This window comes from Gadus chalcogrammus, chromosome 16 (genome assembly GCF_026213295.1).
Source record: "Gadus chalcogrammus isolate NIFS_2021 chromosome 16, NIFS_Gcha_1.0, whole genome shotgun sequence".
Lineage (NCBI taxonomy): Eukaryota > Metazoa > Chordata > Actinopteri > Gadiformes > Gadidae > Gadus > Gadus chalcogrammus.
In genome coordinates this window covers 16435037-16454781 of record NC_079427.1, presented here as the reverse complement: position 1 = coordinate 16454781, position 19745 = coordinate 16435037, and the positions used below count along the sequence as shown (strand labels likewise).

Below are 19745 nucleotides of genomic sequence, written 5' to 3'. Positions count from 1 at the left end.
CCTCGGAGCTGATCAGGCCATGAGAACACGGCTACAGCACACAGCAGGCGCAAATGGACTTTAGTGTGGTTATCATGCGGTCGTGTCAATTGTGTAACAACCATGTATTCAACGGCACTCGTAATCGGAAATGAAAGTTAAGTATGTTGTGTTTTACACTTTTGCATTAAGTTTTATGCGATTTATCAACTTAATTAGGTGTACCAATTAGTCAATCAATTATGAAGATTAGTATTTGCCGGTGTGATCAGTGTTTAAATAATAAAGACATTATTATGGTGCTGTGTTTTAGAGTGTATCCAACAGAGTTGGTAATCAGCATTAGAAAAAATGTCTGTTGACACTTTGAACAAATACCCTATCAAGGCTGAAAAAAAAATAAAAAATGTTAAGTCTTTTAAGTTAGTCCACCTTGCAGTCACCGATGCTGCTCCTCCCTGTGTAGAAGTTGAATGTTCCCGGTGGGCATTTGTGAGGTGCTGACACGTTGCCAGGACAACTGGATAATTAAAGATCACGTTATAGTTGATAAATGTTTTTTATGCACTGCCGCAGACATATGGTCACCATATAACTCAGATAAGTGTGTGGGCTGGGTCAAACGTGTCAGAGAGGGCTGTGTGTACTTACAAGTGGCCTGTTGTGCATTCCAAGCAGCCGTGGTAGGAGACGTACGTTCCCTCCGAGCACCAGCCAAGGTCCGTCTCCGACTGCATGGGCAGGTCGGCGCTCCCTTCAAAGGGTTCTTACACAAAGTATTCATAAACATATCCAGGTTAAAACACAATGAATAAAAGTGGGTGAGTTATTACAGCATTCGAAGATATTTGATCTGTTAAACCCACAAAAATTGAATTGAATTGAATTGAAGTGATTCGTTTTCTTTTCATCTCCTCGTTTGATGCAATAATTTGAATGTGGATGATTTCTATTTGATTAACGCATTCTATTGAAAACCCATTTTCTGAATGACCAAAATCATCCATCGTCTTACCTGAGATGAGAGCAGCCGACTCTGCCAGCAGCAAAAACATCCAAATTGCTCTAAAACCAAACTGTTGCATTACTTTCCATGTCCACATTATCAATAGCGTTGAAAATATACCCTTGCTACCCATGTACCCTTTCTATTTTTTTCCTCTTTCTTAGCTTCTTACATTCCTCTAGAGCCAGTTTGGACCAGTGTGATCAGCTCCATCAGGTCTTTGCGGGGGGATGTTTGAAAGTGAGAGGCCCTCAGTCAATGAAAGTGAAATGTGAGCCCGACATCTGAGGCCCCAGTTTGTTATCTAGCAGCCCTGTAATGGTATGCAACAGTGTTCTTTGCAACTCTATCTTGTTATTCATAATACATGATATGCATGCGGAAAATCAACCTTTCAGATTGAAATTACTGGGGGTTATGTGTGTCCATGTAACATTTGTGTTGGTTTTAAACAGCGAACACATAACCATTTGAAAACGATGTATTTTTATGTTTGTCTTTACAGTTGCTGTTTTTTGCGGATCGTGGGTTCTTGTTGTGGGTGGTGGTGTGTGTGGCAGCAACATTCTCTTTAGGTATGAAGGGATGTGAGGTGCATTAGCGAGCTGCAAGTGCATGCATTTGCAAGTCGTTCAAACATCCGGTTTTTTAGAAGGCATATCGCTCTTTTTTTTGATAAAACACACACTACTTCAATAAATATAAAAAGAATATGGAGAAAAATAGAGTTAAAAACATATTGTTTTGCCAATACATATTTCCATGTCAAATAAGCCAGGTGCCCTCTATGGAAAATGAACCGTTTTTCTACCCCCATACTGTATGTATCCTGTTGCTCACCACTTCCTTTGTTCCACGGTGTGAGGAATGCTAAGCCGAAAGCCCCGTACAGTATCTGGTAGTGGCACTACAACTGTCATCATAAAGACACCACACCAAGATCTTGACTGAAAAGAGTTCAACCGGAGAAGTTTGTACAAAAAAGAAATGAGGTTTTCAATTTACATGACAATGCTCCTTCTTTGGGTGAGCCAAGGTAAAGTATCTGCTTATATTCTACAAATCAATATGTTATCTAAATATTGCTTAAACCTAAAATAGTTTGTACAAAAGACATTTGATACAACATCATCTGTGTTGTTGAAACTAGTCAAATTTCATGGTCCAATAATGCTATAACGCTTTCACATGTACCAATAATATTCATGTCATATACTCATTATTGATCTCATTGCAGACCCGACCAAATGTGAGAAAACAGGGGTAGTCCTTGACACCATAAGGGTTGCCGTAGGAGAACCATTAACGTTGAACTGCACATACGACTGTTCCCCTGGGTTTGTCCGTGGCTGTTGGAGTCCTGAAGAAGTCTCTGGCACTGCAGGATGTTTGGGTACAATCACCCAGAATGAAGTCTGCACCGTATCTCTACAGTTTCCAAACATTTCTATCGAAGATGTCGGCTCCATCCAAGTCTGCTACTCTGAGAACACAGCTCACCCGGAGCTGAAGCGACAAATAGAGCGTAGGGTGGAGCTGCAGATTCATGGTATGCCTCTTTAACATCCCGAATTATGATGTGGATCTTTTAAACCATTGGAGAAAGGGGATTTTATACATGAATTTCTGGTCAGAGTTAAAGTTTATATGTACTGAAAAAAACTGACAAATTCCAGGCCAAAGAGACATTCCCAGTTGGACCACAGGTTCTGACACGGCAAGCACTGAAATCAAATGGACTGAAATGATAACACGTGAGTTTTGAGTATAATAAGGATAATTCTTTTTCGCACAATTTTACAAGATGCTAATATGTTATGAATTTTCTTAGCCTCAATTCCCACCCAACCAAAGGATTCAGGTGATATGATATGATTTTGATGTAAATCAAGGATATGAATATGAATATTTGGATGTAACATTGGATTTTTTATTTATAACAGGGGAGGTGGCTGGAATGAATACTCTGCAAAGATCCATTGCAATTGTTGGCATTGCCCTTGTGGGGTTAGGGTTTTTCCTCTTAGTAAAGTATAAAAGGAAGGGTAAGCTGATATCATTAATACTTTGTACTATAATTAAGGAATATCACACTTGAGGTTGTGTTGTTGTACTGAATATCAGCAGAGCTAATTTGATTTGACAAGAGGCATTCCATGAGTGCTGATATAAAGTATAACAGCACTGGGACTTTTAACGATACATGTATTACTACGCTTTACAGGTGTTCTCCTAACCGTAATAAATAATAATAAATGGTGCTAGTAGAACTGTTGCATAAAAGCAATATCACACTCGAGGTTGTGTTGTTGTAGGCCTACTGAATATGAGCATGGCAGTGATTATCTTCAGCACTCGGCCTACGGCCTCGTACCTACGACCGAATTACAGCCGTGCTGAAATTCAGTACAACAGCAATCCCTCTAATGTGATATTGCTTAATTAGAAAACCTGCAAATCGGATATATACATGTATAGTCCCAGTGCTGTTATACTCTATATCAGCACTCATGGAATGCCTCTTGTCCAATCAAATTACTTGGTCGGAACTAACTGTTGTATAATAAACTGTAATATAGCCAGTAATCTGTTATGTTTCTAAAACAGAACCACTTTTTTTTTTCAGGCGGCCCTGTTGATTCAGTAAAGGAGTAAGTGAAAAACATGATCCACTTTTTGTCAGATATTATGGCTACTAAAATCTTATAATTAAATGACTATTTTCCCAGTCGGCCTATATCACTAGGTTCCCATGCCAACCGATCACCTGCTAGAGGTAAGACATTTTCCATGAAATTAACAATTGTACATTCCCAACCACTATATTCATGGGGCTTCCATGGTAGATGCTATGTGCTATATTGTGCAGGGTCACAGTAGTCCAAACACTGTGAGAAAGCAACGGCCTCCAACCGTGTGGCGGCGCGTGGTGTGTCAACTGTGTCACCGTTCACGATACGTGGGGAAATGTAAAACAGACGACTCATTCAGAAGCCTCTTGTTGTCCTTTCACCCAGAGGACCAGAGCGACAGCGAGGTGGCTTACGCTGACATCGTGATCACTGTCCGAGGGGCGAGCTCACCAGAGCTCGCGCAGATATGTTACGGCAGTCACGAAGACCAAAGAGAGGTAAAAACCATTAGCTCAGTCTCCATAAAGTATATGTATGCAAGTGTAGGAATTGTTTCCCCATCGAGTTGAACGGTAACGTTTTGTCGAAGACTTTTAATTTCATGAGAAATGGTCCTATCGCTAATGGACCTATAAGAGGCTGAGCGCTTGATGTCATACATTATTGAGTTTAGTTCGTGTGCTACACACGACGGTCACTATGGTCACTTTCCTATCCACTGTGTTCCCCTGTCCAGCGCTGGAGAGATGAGACGTACCTGAGCCCCTTCCCTGCGTCTCACCTGCCGCAGATCTCGCGCTCTGCTGACCGACTCAACGTGATCCCGAGAGAAATCTCGCGTAAACTGAGCACCAACTCAGAGTATGCAATTATTACGTATTCGTGATTGAGATGGCCTGCTAGGACAAACTTAATGTATTAAATCCATGCCTGACTTAAATGCTTGATTCTAATTATGTACATGTTGGTTTTAATAGTGTGTATTAAAATAAACGAAACAACTGTGTCTTGGGTTTCTCCTTTGGGCAGAGGGACCTCTTGGGTCTCCGTACATTAGTTTCGTTGCATAGCAACTATCCTAAACAAAACTGATGTTGACGTGCTCTCTAGTGTCTCACTGCTACTCAGTTGTTTAAGGCGATTTAAAAGGTACGTTAACATTGAGTCTATTCATAATTTGTAGACAACAAAATAATGTACTTAAATGCTCATGCTGTCCAGTTGTTGTTTCCAAGGAAATACATATTTAACTTGAATTTACCAGACGTTAAATAACGACATCAAAACATTTGTATGACTCATTCTTGCTGAAGCCCTACGTGGTCTGAGAGAGGATGGCTGTACCTTTCTCCAACACACACCTACGAGTTCCTCGTGGGTTTGGCTCCATCCTGGAGGGGCTGGCGAGGGAAGTGTTGAGAAACCAGCCTGAAGACATCCCTACTTATGCCCTTCTTTACTTTGAAGGCCTTCTTAAAGAAAGAGAAGGTAATTGACCTAACGTTACAGTTTAATGTTCTGATTAAGGACGTGTTTGTCACTGCATACCTACTGTAGTTACTAGTTACACAGGTAATAAGAGTATACACTTATTTTTATTTTCATTATTACTTTAAGAGAGTGGCTTGGACCCTGCTGAGTGGGCGGCAAAAATCGAGGACAGATTCTACAACAACCATTCATTTAAGGTTTGATTTAATTTCAACAATTAACTCTAACATGGTGATAACATTAGCATATTAACAGGAAGTCAATTAAATAGTTTTTTGTAGTTTACCCTGAAATAAGGCCTCTAAACCAATTACATTTTTAATTACTGCTTCAATTAGAGTAAATGTTGGCCTTGAAAAATGTTCTTCATCCTGACGGGTAGGATATTCATTCACATTTTTTGGAATTTATAATTTTTTTGTAATATACGTTTTGGGGGCATATTGGATAATTTGAAGGGCATTTGTATTCAGTGTGGGAAATATGCCTATCTTTTTTTCTATGTTTCATGAAAGACCAATTTTTTATGACTGCAATGAAAAAGATCTGGGCCCCTTTGCAAATACTGGGAAATGGTTAGATGATGCAAGAAAGCCCCTGGCCATCCTAATATAATTGTATTGGTAAAATGCCCCTGATTAGTTATATTATCTTTTGACCCTGATGCTGAACAACTCCAAACCCTTCTGTGCATAACAATCCTTAGCTAGCTTTGCTAAGAAGTTCACTTGATTTTAATGTAAAGTAATATGTTTGTACCTTTCTAGGCTATTCCACCTGCAACAGATGTTACATCCAACACTGAGTGAGTTGTATCTTGTACCGTCTGTACCCCATCAATGCGAGGACAAGGGAAGAAGGACGTGGAAGGAGAGCAGATAGAAAAAAATGAAGATGATAATAAAATATCTGTTGAGATTTCCTGTTTATTATTATTGATGAATATACATTAATTCTAAAGATAGACTAATTCAACCCAATGTTTGTTGTTAATTTCTTATTATCACTTAATATTACTTATCAAAAATGTACTTATATGCTATATCTAAATCTAAAATGGAGCAGTAACAACATTTCTTCTTTAGTACACCAAAGTGCAATCTAGCTAACCCTGCTTGCAGTTTAAGGTACAGAATATGTTCTAGTGTCACTAAAAAGAAGGAAAGGATTTGGAAGTGAAAGTCAAGAGCAGAGTATCAATAGATCAATACAGAAAGCCTTGACTTCAATTGTATAATTTTCAGAACGTTACCATCTACAGGCTTGCAATTTTATGTACAATGATAACATCTTAGTAGTACACATTTTGCACACATTTAAACTCTTTGCATAACTTGCCTCTTATTTTGGTCTGATATTTATTTTCAGAGAAAGGTCAAAAACTGAAAATCAAGAAAGTGTTCAAGTAGCCTCACCCCACACAAGGCACCCTGATGGTTTCACTGAATATGTTCAAGAAGAGAGTGATGATCGAGGAACAGTAGAGAAGGTCAAAACTGAAGAGGAGCTCTCACCAGAAGAGTCAGATGACATACTCCAAGTTGCGGGTGTTAGCAGTGAAGATTGTGGCAGGGAAAAAGAGGATGAAGAACAAACGCTTTTCACTGCATATGATAAAGTTGATCAGGAATTGATAGAAAGTGACATCCAGTTTTCGACAGACAAAGATATCAGTCAGTCTGAATTGGATAACACTAGTTTGTTATTATCCCGAGGCGATTCCATGAGAGATGTGTGCGCTGATGAGTTACAAACAATTGAACACGGCGAAAAACCACCCATACAAGAACAAGAGAACAATTTATCAGGTGACGAGATTAGAGACACATCGGACATCGACCAAAGTGCTGATGCTGGAAATGTTAGACAGGAGTTTCCATATTCTGGGCTAGCAGATGTGGATGTGTGTGCTGAGGAACTTCAGCAGACAGACAAAGCAAATGTGGTAGATGATTACCATAAAGCACCTTCTACCAAAGAGGAAGACCTTCCTGGGGGCTTATCGCTGTCCCAAAACCAAACACAAACACCTTCCCTAGAAGATATGGAACCTCAGGAGAAGAAAACACTGGAGAACCAAGAACTAATTGAGACACATCCTCTAGAAACCCATGAACTTGTACTTTCCACAGGAAATGCTGGTCACCATACGAAGGAAATTGAGAATACGTTAGCTACTGATGCTGCTCCTCAGGAGGAGGCCTTAGTTGAGATTAACTTTGATGATGTCCCCGAAGTTCACCAGATAGTTGAGACTGAAGGTCAGACAGAAGACGGATCTTCGGTCTTGGAACACAGTGAGCAGCGACCAGAGAGCCAGTTGGATGAGGACATCGTTGGGGCTCGGTCTGGTCATGGGGAAGATGGTTTACAATACAGTGATGAGCCCACCTCTGAAACAGAGGGACAAGAGAAGGAAGTGAAGGCCGAAAGGGAGGAAATAGACGACAATGAGGCTGCAGACATCAGCCTGAAGTTGGACACAAGTGAACTAGCCTTGAGCAATATTGGTTACAAAGGAGATTTAGATGGAACAATTTTATCAAGCAAGGCCACTGCAGGTTTGACAAATCTTGAGCTAAAAACTGATTTTGATAACGATGATGAAACAGACAACGCGGACGCAAGTGAAGTTGAAAACCAGGGCAATAAGGATCCTGAAAGACTGAACGCATCCAATGAGACAGACGATCCACCAGAAGACGCCATTGATGATGAGAAGCGAGAAATCAGTCGAGGGGTCATAGACGACGCACAAGGACAGTTCAGCGTGATGGAAGAGGGGCTTCCTTCTGAATTCGATGATGGTAACGCTGGAATAAAATCGAACGAATCCGAACCGGAAAAAGGACAGGAGGAAGTGGCTGAGGTGATGGCAGTAGAGGAGAATCCGATGGAGATGAAGGAAATAGCTCTGGCACCTGTGGAGCCACAGCCTGAGGACACTATGGAGGAGATAGAGGACGCAGTGGTGATGCCGCGGACCAGCGGGGCAGAAGACCGGGCTGAAGAGGTAGTGATTGATGAACAAGGACAAGGAAGGAGCAATGGCGTGGGGGAGGGGTCCATAGAAAGCTTCCACCTCGGTGCAGGTCAGACACATGATGACGTCTACCAAGGGGACCAAAGGCCGCCGGAGACTGAGAATGACGTCGTGGATCAGGGGACCAAGGATGAGGACAAGGTAACCTCACTTATTTATGGCTTGATTCCACATGGTATTTTTCAGATGATTTCTCTCTTTCTATAGACGATGATAAAGTTGTTCTATGCCTAAATAGAGCAAAATGTTTACTGATTTGGACACAGTTTCACATTATAGTCTGACGAAGAGGTAACGTATAATCCTAACCCTTGTATCTTAGAAGATAGGAAAACTACGAGCACAATGTGCTCATGGCAAAATCACAAAAACTCAAATATGTGCGCATATCTTAACTAGAGTGTTACGAGCCATGCCATGTCTCTGGTTGAGATTCAGTCTGATCACATGACTTTCTCTGTTAGCCTATATTCATGACCCCGCCAAGGACGAGTCTGGTCAACAGTACATCTCTACTTTCTCTTCACTGGTCTCCAGGGGCTGGTGATTGAAAACAATCCATAAATAGCATAGCATTTCCTCGATGACATAAAGGCCTACATTTTCGTAACGCTGAATGTCATCCAACAGAGTCAGCCTCGAAACAGCCTCAATTTATGTAGTTTAATGTCCATTTTCCATGTGTGTCCGTGTGTATTTGTGTGTGTGTGCACGTGTGGATGTGTTTGTGCATCTGCCCCTACACACAATGCATATTTGAACCTGTGTAATTATGTTATGTGTCTGAATGTATCTGAGTGTGTCTGAGTTTTTGTGTGCATGTGTGTGTGTGTGTGTGTGTGTGTGTGTATGTTTGTGAGTTTTTCTGTGTCTGCATCTGCGTTGTTGTAAATTTGTTTGCAAACTCAATGGGGTTTAACAGTTGCTGCTTGATTGTTAAAAATCGGCTTGCTGGTGCAAAATTCAATATTCTCTAGGGAGCACTTCCGCCTCCGCAGAGCATAACTTTCACAAGTAATTCATCACAATAAAGGACTGATAGAACAATTTTCAGGTGAATAAGGCATTAAAGTCTTCTGCTGCTGACATAGTTAGGCCTGTTGATTTGTCTGGACTGACTACTTGGCCCCAGAGAGAGAGAGAGAGAGAGAGAGAGAGAGAGAGAGAGAGAGAGAGAGAGAGAGAGAGAGAGAGTTGTGAAAAGAGTACTAAGAATGTTACCATGGAAACTCCTCACCATCCCACACTCTCCCGATGTCGTCAGGAACTTAATGGGAGATGGTGGGCCTGATAGTTGCTAGGCAGCATCTGCATCAGCGATGTGGCTTTTAACAGTTGTGTCCAATTGACGCGTGTCAAAAAAAAAATGCTTGTTATTTATTGGTTACATGCCATGCATGTAATTGATTGTTGCTGACTGGTAGAGCCATATACATTTGAATAAATGCAATTTACACTAGCTTTAGTACTTTTCAAGTCATGTCCAATTGTTATTTACGCATTTCCATCACCTACTCTCTTGCTTTCTTTTTGAGGACCACACACAGAGGCATCCATTTGTCGACAGAAACCCCTAAAAATTCACTACTTGTTTGTATCAGCATGATGGAAATTCCCTCTACAATATCACCCATCACCATACAGTTACAACAGAGAGAAGACAGTCCCAGGAATGGATCAATTTGTTAAACAGAGCGTGATAGATTCAACAAGCACACACACGACCCGAGTCCTCCTCTGAGACAGCAAACATCGTGTTGCAACGGAGGCTAACACTGGCGAGAGATGAGAGTAAATGTCAGGAAATCACTCAGACCAATGGATATGTTTTTTTCGCCATGTCTTGTCTCCGTGGCGAGGAAAGAGGGAAGTGGAGAGAGGCGAGGAGAGGGATGAGGAGAGTGGAGTGTGGGCGTCTGGACCAGCTGGGATTAGAGGAACGGAGAGTGCAGTTAGCACACTCTGCCTCTCTAATCAAATGATGACATGTCGGGGTGACATGCACTGCGAGCCACGTACACCTGCTTTCCTGTGCCACCATGTGTCCATGGCATTTTGTATTTTTTGAGTCTGCTCATTATTTTTCACCTTGGCAATATTAGGAACATGTAGGATGCTGCTTTTGACTGTTTTTTTGTTTTTGTTTTTGTGAGATACTCGTGTAAATTGTAATTTTAGGAAAATAATGGTAATTTCCCCTCAATTTATGCCTTGCCTGTTCACACTGGAAAGTCAAAATCATCATCATTATGTGAATTATGTAAATATGTCCAACTAAGTTTCAAATGTTTTATTCAAGCTCTGTTCAGCAATTGTTTGTGAATGCTGCTATATTGGAAAAAAAAAAAGGGTGACTAAAAGGTTTGAACACATGGTGTCATGTTTTTAGCGATTCTCTTTCCCTCCATCCCTCTCTCCAGCACTCCTTCCTATTTCTCCCCCCCTCCCTCCACTCCCCCTCCCTCCCTCCCTCCCTCCCTCCCTCCCTCCCTCCCTCCCTCCCAACTCTCTTCCTCCCTCCATCTCACTCCTTCCCTCCCTCCATCCCTCCCTCCGAATCCTCCCCCTCCCCCTCTGTCTCTCTCTGTCTTTCTCTCTCTCTCTCTCCCTCTCGCTCTCACTGTGTGTGTGTGTGTGTGTGTGTGTGTGTGTGTGTGTGTGTGTGTGTGTGTGTGTGTGTGTGTGTGTGTGTGTGTGTGGTGTGTGTGTGTGTGTGTGTGTGTGTGTGTGTGTGTGTGTGTGTGTGTGTGTGTGTGTGTTGGTGTGCATACAGTCAGGCATCTGTACTGCACTTGAGACTCATGTAAGGGAGCATTCTTGGTTGAACGTAGGAAGCAAAGCACGGGCGTTCTAGTTCCGCTTCTCTCCACATCCAACACGTCTTGTTTCGTAGAGAGCCATGGATTGTCACACTGTAAGTAGACGCCTCGGATCAACTTTTATTTTAGTAACAAATATATTCAGTTGAATTGGTCGGATTATTGTCAAACTATTATTATTCTTGAATTGAATAATATCAACAGGTAGGATTATTTTTTAAAGCAGTCGCTACTTTGATATTTTTATGTTTTATTGCCATGATATATAAATTTCATGACAATATAAAGTAATAATATCAACTGGTGGCCTTCTTTATAAATCAGCCGATGTGACAGAGGAGTGCAGGCATGTACATTGAGCTTTTTTTTACTGTTGGGAGCGGGTTGTTGTCTCGTATTGTTTGGATTGGGAATGCATTGAACATGGAGCTCTGTTGTGTTGTCACTACTTTCCCCAGTGGACAGAGCGACCCCTCTCAGTCGAGCGGATGAAAATCATCCCGTTGGTATATTTATACATTCGTACTCCACTTTTAAAATTCGAACAACACAAACACATGCTGCCATTTTGGCTGGCTGCACTGTGACGTTGTTTGTGGTTACCATATCATTTTTTTTAGATACATTTTCTTTTTGCTTAATTTCTGCACTAAACCGCCTCCAGCCTCAGTAACGAAACCTATCATGCTAATGAGTAAGAGGCACCGCGCTGGGGGGATGGGGGGGGGGGGGGGGGGGGGCCTGTGGTGATCCGCCTGTGGCTGTGAAGTGGCCCCTGAGCGGCGGCAGCAGCAGCAGTCAGACAGGGGGGGGGCTAACAAGCGGTGCAGGTGGGTGGACTCACACCCACACTGGATGGTTTGTTTTTCCCGGGGAGACGAGGGCGATCGCTGCCTCACCTGCCAAAGCCGCTGGGAGCCCACTCTGTGGGCCGCCGGGGCTTTTGTTGTGTTGACACGTCAATCCGTTTGTTTGTTTGTTTGTTTGTTTGTTTTTTTTAGTTTTTTTTGGTTTGTTGTTTTTTTTTCTTGATAAGCAATGCACACGGGTTTCTGGTTTTTCTTTTGTTCTTCTGTTTCCATGGCGCCGTCTGAATTGGTGTTGACATAACACGTCAACGGCGGTGTTCTCACTGTCACTTTATTGCTCATTGTCAAACGACCCACTCGCTCACCCACTCCTTCTTATTTTGGCACCGCATGCATTGTATCTGTGGATGAATAGATTCACTATTAGTGCTGATTGGGCGTTCTGTGTACCATTAGCAGACGTAGAATCGGATGCATCTCAACACAACCAAATTACTTTGGGACATTCCCTTTAGGTTTACATTCATAATCATTAATCTGAGCGGAAGGTACCAGAACCAACATATTTGTTCCCCCAGCCGACGGTTTAACCTCATTTTCAAAGTTAACTTTAAAAAACTTTGGAAAGGATAGTCACTTTCACAGATTTGACGGGACAACGGGAAAGAAAATCACTTATGCGCAACAATGTGGGGTTGAATCAGACAATGCCTCCCAAAGGACCTAATAAGATTCCCTTTATTCTTGCTCAGAGAGCCGAGAGTCCTCAAAATCATATTTCTTTTTGACAATGGATGACTACCACATATCCACCCGTACCCATCAAACCAACAAAAAAACACCAATAGCTTCATGGTCTCCTCGACAATTCCCCATAAAAAGTGACCTTGATTGGAGGCTCCAGTAGGAGATAGCATCATGCAGACAGGAGGTCAGGGCTAAGCCTGACGTCTGGAGCTCTGTGCAGGAGGGGGAGTGCAGCAGACCCCAGGAGGAGGAGGAGGACATCATGGACATCCCCCTCGACGACCCTGAAGCCAACAAGGCCGCCGCCAAAATCCAGGCCGGCTTCCGCGGCCACATGACCCGCAAGAAGATGAAGCCGGAGGAGAAGGCCGAAGGGGAGGAGGTGAGCACTGGGGAGGCACTCGGCGGCAGCCAGGGGGGCACAGGTCAGTGGTGTAGAGGCTAAGGGAATAAGAGTATAGCTGACCCCTTCTACCCATATCCACCCCCGCCACAGGGCGTTATGGGTACGAGACCTTAAGACCAGGTGACAGAGCCCTCTAAGCCCCCAGAGATGGCAGTCAGGTGGTGAGTGATGGAGACGGGGCCAGATTTATGTTGAAGAGGGTCCCGCCGAGGGACATCAGGAGCGGCTGTCGTACATAAAGTGGACAGGCGGGCTCAGATATGAGGCTTTTTTTAGCATTTGTTGCTTGTGGGTTTTTGATGTATGCGTCGCTAATATACTGGGCTTGACAACACAATCAGTTCAAGAGTTTTCTACCTGGCGAATGATCCGTCGTAGGATTCTCATGCGTTTGCTTGCTGTCCACGAAGACTCTGCCACTTGGTGTTATCATAATGTTAAACTTGTTAAAATCCTGTCTGACTTATTAAATACACCAATTATAGAACCCCCTGATGGGTGTGTCCCAAGTGTGACTAATGCAATGCCTGATTCTTTAATTACCTGATAGGGATGGCAGGAACTGACTGAGAGCCCTAATAAATCACTGACTGGAGCTGTTTGGCTCTGTTGAAAGGCTCTCCATTAAGGCAACGACAGGAAAAATATTTCTGAGATAGTGACAACCAAGTGCAGTCGTGTTGATTCAGTATGCCTCTGGTTGACATATCATAAGACATTCCTTCCCACGATAAAATGGTAGTCGGAAGAAATTAGGAAAATTATGCATAAATCCGCAACCATGTCAGACTGCAAGAAAAAGTGAATTAAATCCTCTGACAAATAGTCAGCTAATTTGCACCATTTGAACCAGAAAAGTGGCAACTAGGTGTAGGAGGTTTGAGACTGAAGGGATTGGATTTGTCAGACTGTGAGACATTTTTTATGTATTTATTAAATCATCTATCAAATATTCAGCTGTGCTGCCATTTTGAAGCAGAAAAACTGATCCCATGTGGGAGGCTTGAAGAAAATACATTTCCTGTTCTACGGCGAAGGTTATTCATGGACTGAAAGGCATCAAATGTAGGAGAAAGAGGTTGAATGTCCAAATCCTTACACCCCATTTCCTGGTTCCCCAACATCCGATGTAGGGGATGTATTTATAACTCCAGGTGTGTTACATTCATGCCTCAGAGGGCCAGGGAGAATTAATGGGCCTGTCGTACAGAGACAGCACAGCCAAACCCCTCCCACTTAGGACGGCCCCTTCTAGGTCAGCAGACCATAAAACTGGGTTTATCCTCCTAAAAATGTCTATCATCTTTTGTATATCGCGCTCTGATTCTCACTTTGTGGGTGGTACGTTTCGTAGCATTTTTGATTTGCTCAAAATTACTTTTGACTAATATTTGATGGATCACGTCTTCAGATTTATTCCGTGCAGCCTATCGGTGATAAGATGGTGGAACTAGTTTTATGATGAGGTACAACTTTGTGTGATATTAATTAATGAAGTGATGTCATGGAATGCACAAGACACCATCAACTGGGCTTCCTCCTTTTTTCATATTTTCTGCAATAAAATGATGTCGAAGGTTTTCTGAAATGATGTAATGTTTGGTGCATCACTTCCATTTCCTCAGAGACAGGAGGAGCGGGGGCAGTAGAGGGAGACGACAACACATCTGTACCAGAGCAGTGACACCCCTCCCCCCACCCCCAAACTCCCCGCAGCCCCACCCACCCACCCTCCAACACCCTCCAACACCCCACCCCACCGGTCCCCGTCTCGAAGGAAGGAAGACTGAAGGAGGAAGGGGGTAGGAGGAGGCTTGCCAGCGTGGGGGAGAGGAAGTTGGCTGGTACAAGCCTAGCAGGGGCTATAGGCTGCTACTATTAGGCACGCAACCTTTTTACCCAAGGAATCACCACTTTGTATGTACTATATATTATACACAGATAAGCAGTAGTTAACCTATGTTATTCTCTTCAGGCAGATTTTAAGGGTGTGTCGACTTGTGTGTGTGTGTGTGTTGTGCATTTTGTGTGTGAAGTTGCTCGCTCCTCTGCTGCTGGTGCGTCCCGGTTCCTCGGTGTGGCTGTCTTTGACCCAGATTGTGTGCAACGCGCTGCTGCATGTGCTCGTGAAATTTCTGGTCGTGTGCTAGTTTTTAGTTTTGACGGCCCGTGGATGTGTAAATGAATGTCTTCTGAATTGCTAAACAGGGCTAGTTATGGATGAAAATAGTTCCTGTCATCTGTAATAAAAAAAAAAATGAAGAAAAGATAGGAGAAATACCTTTAATAAGCCATGATAAGGTTCTGCATTATTAATTAATTATTATTTGTTTGGACTTGTTTGCCTTGCTTTTATTGCTTGTGTTCATTGATAAAAGCTACACAATTGTGATTGTACTCATTATCAAGACAGAGGTAGCTATATGTATAAAATATTATCCTATCTATTCTTGCTTAAGTTATACGATTTTGGTTTTGACTTACATCAATGATCATTTTGAATACAGATCAAACACCAGTTCTCTGTTGACAGTATTTTCTACAAATCTGATCTTCCAAAGCAGTAAGCATGCAGTAATAATCTTTTCTTTCAAATGTTCTTAGTCTAGCTTAAGCTATAAAAATTCGATGAATTCACTCTATTCTTGTTTACATGGGTTTAAGTTGTCAACCACATTTCTAACCAATAATACATTGTCAGTTATCCAAGGATGTAAAGTCAGTTATATGATCATGCGTAAGACTTAAAACTTTGCTTCAACCTGCTGTAAAATCATGCGGCTCCTTTAATAAATACATACCATACAAAGGGTATCTGTTGCCTCATTTTTTCTAGAATAGCTTGTGTTTATCTGTGTTTCATTTTTTTCACCTCACTTATAAGCGTTGACCTTTCATGCTCCACGCTCCTCAATCTGTTATATGAGATACACTGAGATTGTCTCCCTCTCTCCATCATTAACACTGGAACTCAGTAGGACGCTCACACTAATGAATACCCCACATTGCTTCATTGATTAAAAGTATGCCCTGCGGTTTAGAACACCCACCCACCCGCCTATAATGGATCGTTATAGATCCATGCAGTTCATTTATTAAATCAATTAAATGAGGCTCGCTCAAGGTAAACACATGTGTTGGGTAAAATATTAAGCATAATGTTTGCATTCTTCACTTTCGATCCTGTAGAGATTTGTTCTTCTTTCGAAGCCAGAGGACATTAATTACCACGAATGGATGCATATTCCATCATTCCAACGTGTGGAATGTACATCGCCATTTAATAGCCTCATGAAGCCAAATCAAACAATGAAACACGGTTAACGCTTTAGCTAACTTTAGGAATAATTAATCCATCTAGACTAGAGTCATGAAGCCGGTGTAGTTATTAACATTTTGAATAGACTAGAATCACTCAGTATGACACTAATAATCACTTTGAATGGTTCCAGAAGATGTTACACATGAAGTCCTTCACTCGATCATCCATTGGGTTTACCACAAGTTTGCTTTGGCTTTGTCACACAATTCAATCCATACGTTACAGGGGATATGATTATTCCATATAGATGTATTTATATCTGAAGTAGCGTCTGTGATATACTTCACTCGCTCAGACCATCTTGTGCGGTTTGCTAGGGCTCCTTTAGACTCCCAGTTCTCCCACACTACCCACCCACGCACATCTGAGCGACGGAGCTCCACACACACATACACACACACACACTATTACATCAAGCTGCTCACACACACAACACACACACACACACACACACACACATGGACTGCACACATACATTCATGCAGGCACAAAAAAACACTAAGCCCACAATTGCATTTGCAGATCCCACGCACCGTCACTCATTCCTACACACCCACACACCCACACACAGGCGCGATGCATACACACACACACACACGCACACATATTGTGCATATGTACACACACACCATGCAGAAATGCACACACACACACACACACACACACACAAACGCACAGGTTGCTGGTGGTGTCACCAGCTGGTAGATGGTAGGAGGTCTGAACTAAAGTCTCTGTGGCATTGCTCGGTCATCAGAACAGACAGGGCAGAGCCCTCCGCCCCCATCACTCTGCTCTACTTCCACACACAGACATATTCTCCACATTGTTCTCTCTCTCCCGCTCTCCCAATCTCACTCTCTCTCTCGCTCCCTCTTGCTCTCTTATTCTCTCTCTGTCTCTCTCTCGATCCCTCGTGCTCGTCCTCGTGTCTCTGTGTGTGTCTCTCTCTCTCTCTCTCTCTCTCTCTCTCTCTCTCTCTCTCTCTCTCTCTCTCTCTCACTCTCTCTCTCGCTCTCTCTCTCTATATCTCTCTCTTGCTCTATCATTCTCTCTGTCTCTCTCTCTCTCTCCTACTCAATCCCTGGCGTTCTCTGGCAGGTTCTCCTGTCCATTTTAATGAACGTGGGTGAACAATCGATATTCAGCAAACCTCCAAACTTAGCGCAACACCCACTTGAGGCTGTGGATTGAATTCTGGGTATTTGGGAAAATGTTCTGACAGGTCGATGAGCTAAGAGATTTTTTATTTGGGCGCCTCCCCCTACCTGTTCATTTGGACATTATCCAATCATTAATCTCGCTGAAATGTCAGTTGCCCCTATCCAAGATTGTATCTTGTTCATCATTCATCATTTTCTAACTCGACGGAACACTTTTTTAAATCATTTTTTTATCAGATGTGTCCTTATCTAGAATGATGTGCTTGATGTGGCCCGCTTTGGTTCCACTGGAGAGTGTCAGTGGAGGGAGCGCTGCCGGGCCTCCTGGGTGGTAATTAGAGACGGGTACCCAGCAGAACCCTCACGATGGGGGGGCACTTGAATGGGATATCCACCTGCACCTCAGACGCATCATGTATGTCTCGTACTTTCTAAATCTTTTCAAAAGATTTTGCATAGTGCACATATATATTGAAGTGTGCGAGAGAGAGAAAGACAGTGAGAGAGATAGATAGACAGAGAGAATGTGTGTGTGTGTGTGTGTGTGTGTGTGTGTGTGTGTGTGTGTGTGTGTGTGTGTGTGTGTGTGTGTGTGTGTGTGTGTTTTTTTTTATACGTGTGATAAGACCAAGAGAGATAGATAGAGAGAGAGAGAGAGAGAGAGAGAGAGAGAGAGAGAGAGAGAGAGAGAGAGAGAGAGAGAGATGGAGAGAGAGAGCGGGTGATGGAGAGAGAGAGTGAGAGAGCGACAGAGAGAGAGTGTGATGGAGTGAGAGAGAGAGAGAGAGTATGATGGAGAGAGAGAAAGAGTGTGATGGAGAGAGAGAGCGGGTGATAGAGAGAGAGAGCGGGTGCTGCTGTAGTTCTATCCAGGGCAGTGAGGGGGCAGAGAGCGAGGCTCAGCTTTGAAGGCCAACTTCAGAGGAGCGTGTGAGCTGCGGCGCAGGAACCCCTCGGAGGCCGGGGAGGACGTGAGATGACTGCTGCCCTTCTCCCGTTCCTCCAGCTCTTAGGCTTTTATCTCCCAGCGTTCTCCCTTTGTAGTGGAACAGATCACACTTTAACCTCCCGTCATCACACGGACGTCTTGTGTCGGGCCGTGCACAGCAGTGCTGTGCGGCGACACGATGGGGGAGATGTTTTGATCTGTGGAACACACACACACACACAGGCGTGCACAAACACGCACTTCCACACATCCACACACACACACACACACACGCACAGACACACACGCACACACACACACACAGACACAAACACACACACACACACACACACACACACACACACACACACACACACACAGAACATTTTGAGGGAAGGCTATAGTGCATTACATGGGGACGTCTTCTAATGGAAGCCACGGAAGATGTCACCCACAGAAGCACTTAAAGGCCCACTATGCAACTTTTCTAGCCAAAATTACATTAAGTATGCAGGTTGAGAGTTATGCTGATGGTTCTGCATCCATTTCTGGGTCGATTGGTGGGTGTGTCATTTTCCCATGTCGCCTCTACAGTGAAAAAGCGCATATGCAACTTGATCTGCTCGGACCGGGACATTCCGGATGTGACGCAGCGGAAATATCCTCGAAAATGTAGTCAGATTGTAGTTTCGAAAATGCTTTACGGCACAGACACACACCCAAACATGGCACCGGCTAGATATAAACAGCCAGTTGCGAGGCAATTGTTGCATTCATCATGGATCAATCGACTGATAAGTGACCCAAGAGGCGACTGTCGGTGGAACAAAAGAAGAATGGACCAGAAAAGAGATCAGACACGAGTGAAAGGGGAACTATGCAACTTTTTTGGCTTGATTTACCTTAATATAACAGGCTAGGAGTCATTGCGATGGTTCCATTATACATTTTTGTTCGATTGTTCGTTGTTTCGACTCCCCCTTGCGCATCTTGGCGGAGAAAAGGAATATGTTTCTGCCGGCGACCCGCCGCCCACTCTCGCGGGAGTCTCGGGTCTCGCGAAGTAACGAATTGCTTTACGGCACAGACCCCCAAACACGGAACCGGCTCGATATAAACACAAGTAAATAAGGGATTGTTACATTCATCATATATCAGCCGACTAAAAAGAGACGGAGAAACCCAATGTCGGAGGAACAGAAGAAGAGAAAAGGGAGACTGACCGACAGAGAGGCCAGACACGAGTAAACGTTGGGCAAGCTTTTCAGGAATAGCGTGAACTGAAAGAAAAACTGCAAATCAGACTCCGATTTGGCCGTGTTGCTTTTGAAATTGAAAGTACCCTTGGGTGAACTTTGTCCTCGTGGTATTCTTGATGTTGATAGCCTCTGTACAAATGTGT

At 43.2% G+C, this 19745-nt stretch overlaps 2 protein-coding genes across 3 annotated transcripts; both read left to right on the top strand.

Annotated features, from left to right (window-relative positions):
* The first annotated feature begins 1868 nt into the window (after positions 1-1868).
* LOC130406199 (uncharacterized) lies at positions 1869-4611 on the top strand. Of its 2 annotated transcripts, XM_056611641.1 has the most exons (9): positions 1869-2021; positions 2223-2534; positions 2662-2739; positions 2817-2846; positions 2929-3030; positions 3612-3636; positions 3715-3761; positions 4003-4115; positions 4355-4611. In XM_056611641.1, exons 1-9 carry the CDS (start codon positions 1973-1975, stop codon positions 4502-4504), a joined length of 906 nt encoding a protein of 301 aa, XP_056467616.1. In that variant the 5' UTR covers positions 1869-1972; the 3' UTR covers positions 4505-4611. The 2 variants fall into 2 exon arrangements, with proteins under 2 accessions (XP_056467616.1, XP_056467617.1); XM_056611642.1 differs by lacking the exon at positions 2817-2846.
* Positions 4612-4704: 93 nt separating this feature from the next.
* Positions 4705-14617, top strand: spa17 (sperm autoantigenic protein 17). Its single transcript, XM_056611422.1, has 7 exons — positions 4705-4767; positions 4932-5106; positions 5236-5306; positions 5877-5914; positions 6478-8293; positions 12748-12952; positions 14559-14617. Exons 2-7 carry the CDS (start codon positions 4953-4955, stop codon positions 14615-14617), a joined length of 2343 nt encoding a protein of 780 aa, XP_056467397.1. The 5' UTR covers positions 4705-4767; positions 4932-4952.
* The last annotated feature ends 5128 nt before the right edge of the window (positions 14618-19745 follow it).

Coding starts and splice junctions, on each gene's coding strand:
- LOC130406199 (XM_056611641.1), top strand. CDS start 1,973: ATGAGGTTTTCAATTTACATGACAATGCTCCTTCTTTGGGTGAGCCAA. Junction 2,740..2,816: donor ATGGACTGAAATGATAACAC/GTGAGTTTTGAG, acceptor GAATTTTCTTAG/CCTCAATTCCCACCCAACCA. Junction 2,847..2,928: donor CACCCAACCAAAGGATTCAG/GTGATATGATAT, acceptor TATTTATAACAG/GGGAGGTGGCTGGAATGAAT.
- spa17 (XM_056611422.1), top strand. CDS start 4,953: ATGGCTGTACCTTTCTCCAACACACACCTACGAGTTCCTCGTGGGTTT. Junction 5,107..5,235: donor CCTTCTTAAAGAAAGAGAAG/GTAATTGACCTA, acceptor TATTACTTTAAG/AGAGTGGCTTGGACCCTGCT. Junction 12,953..14,558: donor CGGCAGCCAGGGGGGCACAG/GTCAGTGGTGTA, acceptor CCATTTCCTCAG/AGACAGGAGGAGCGGGGGCA.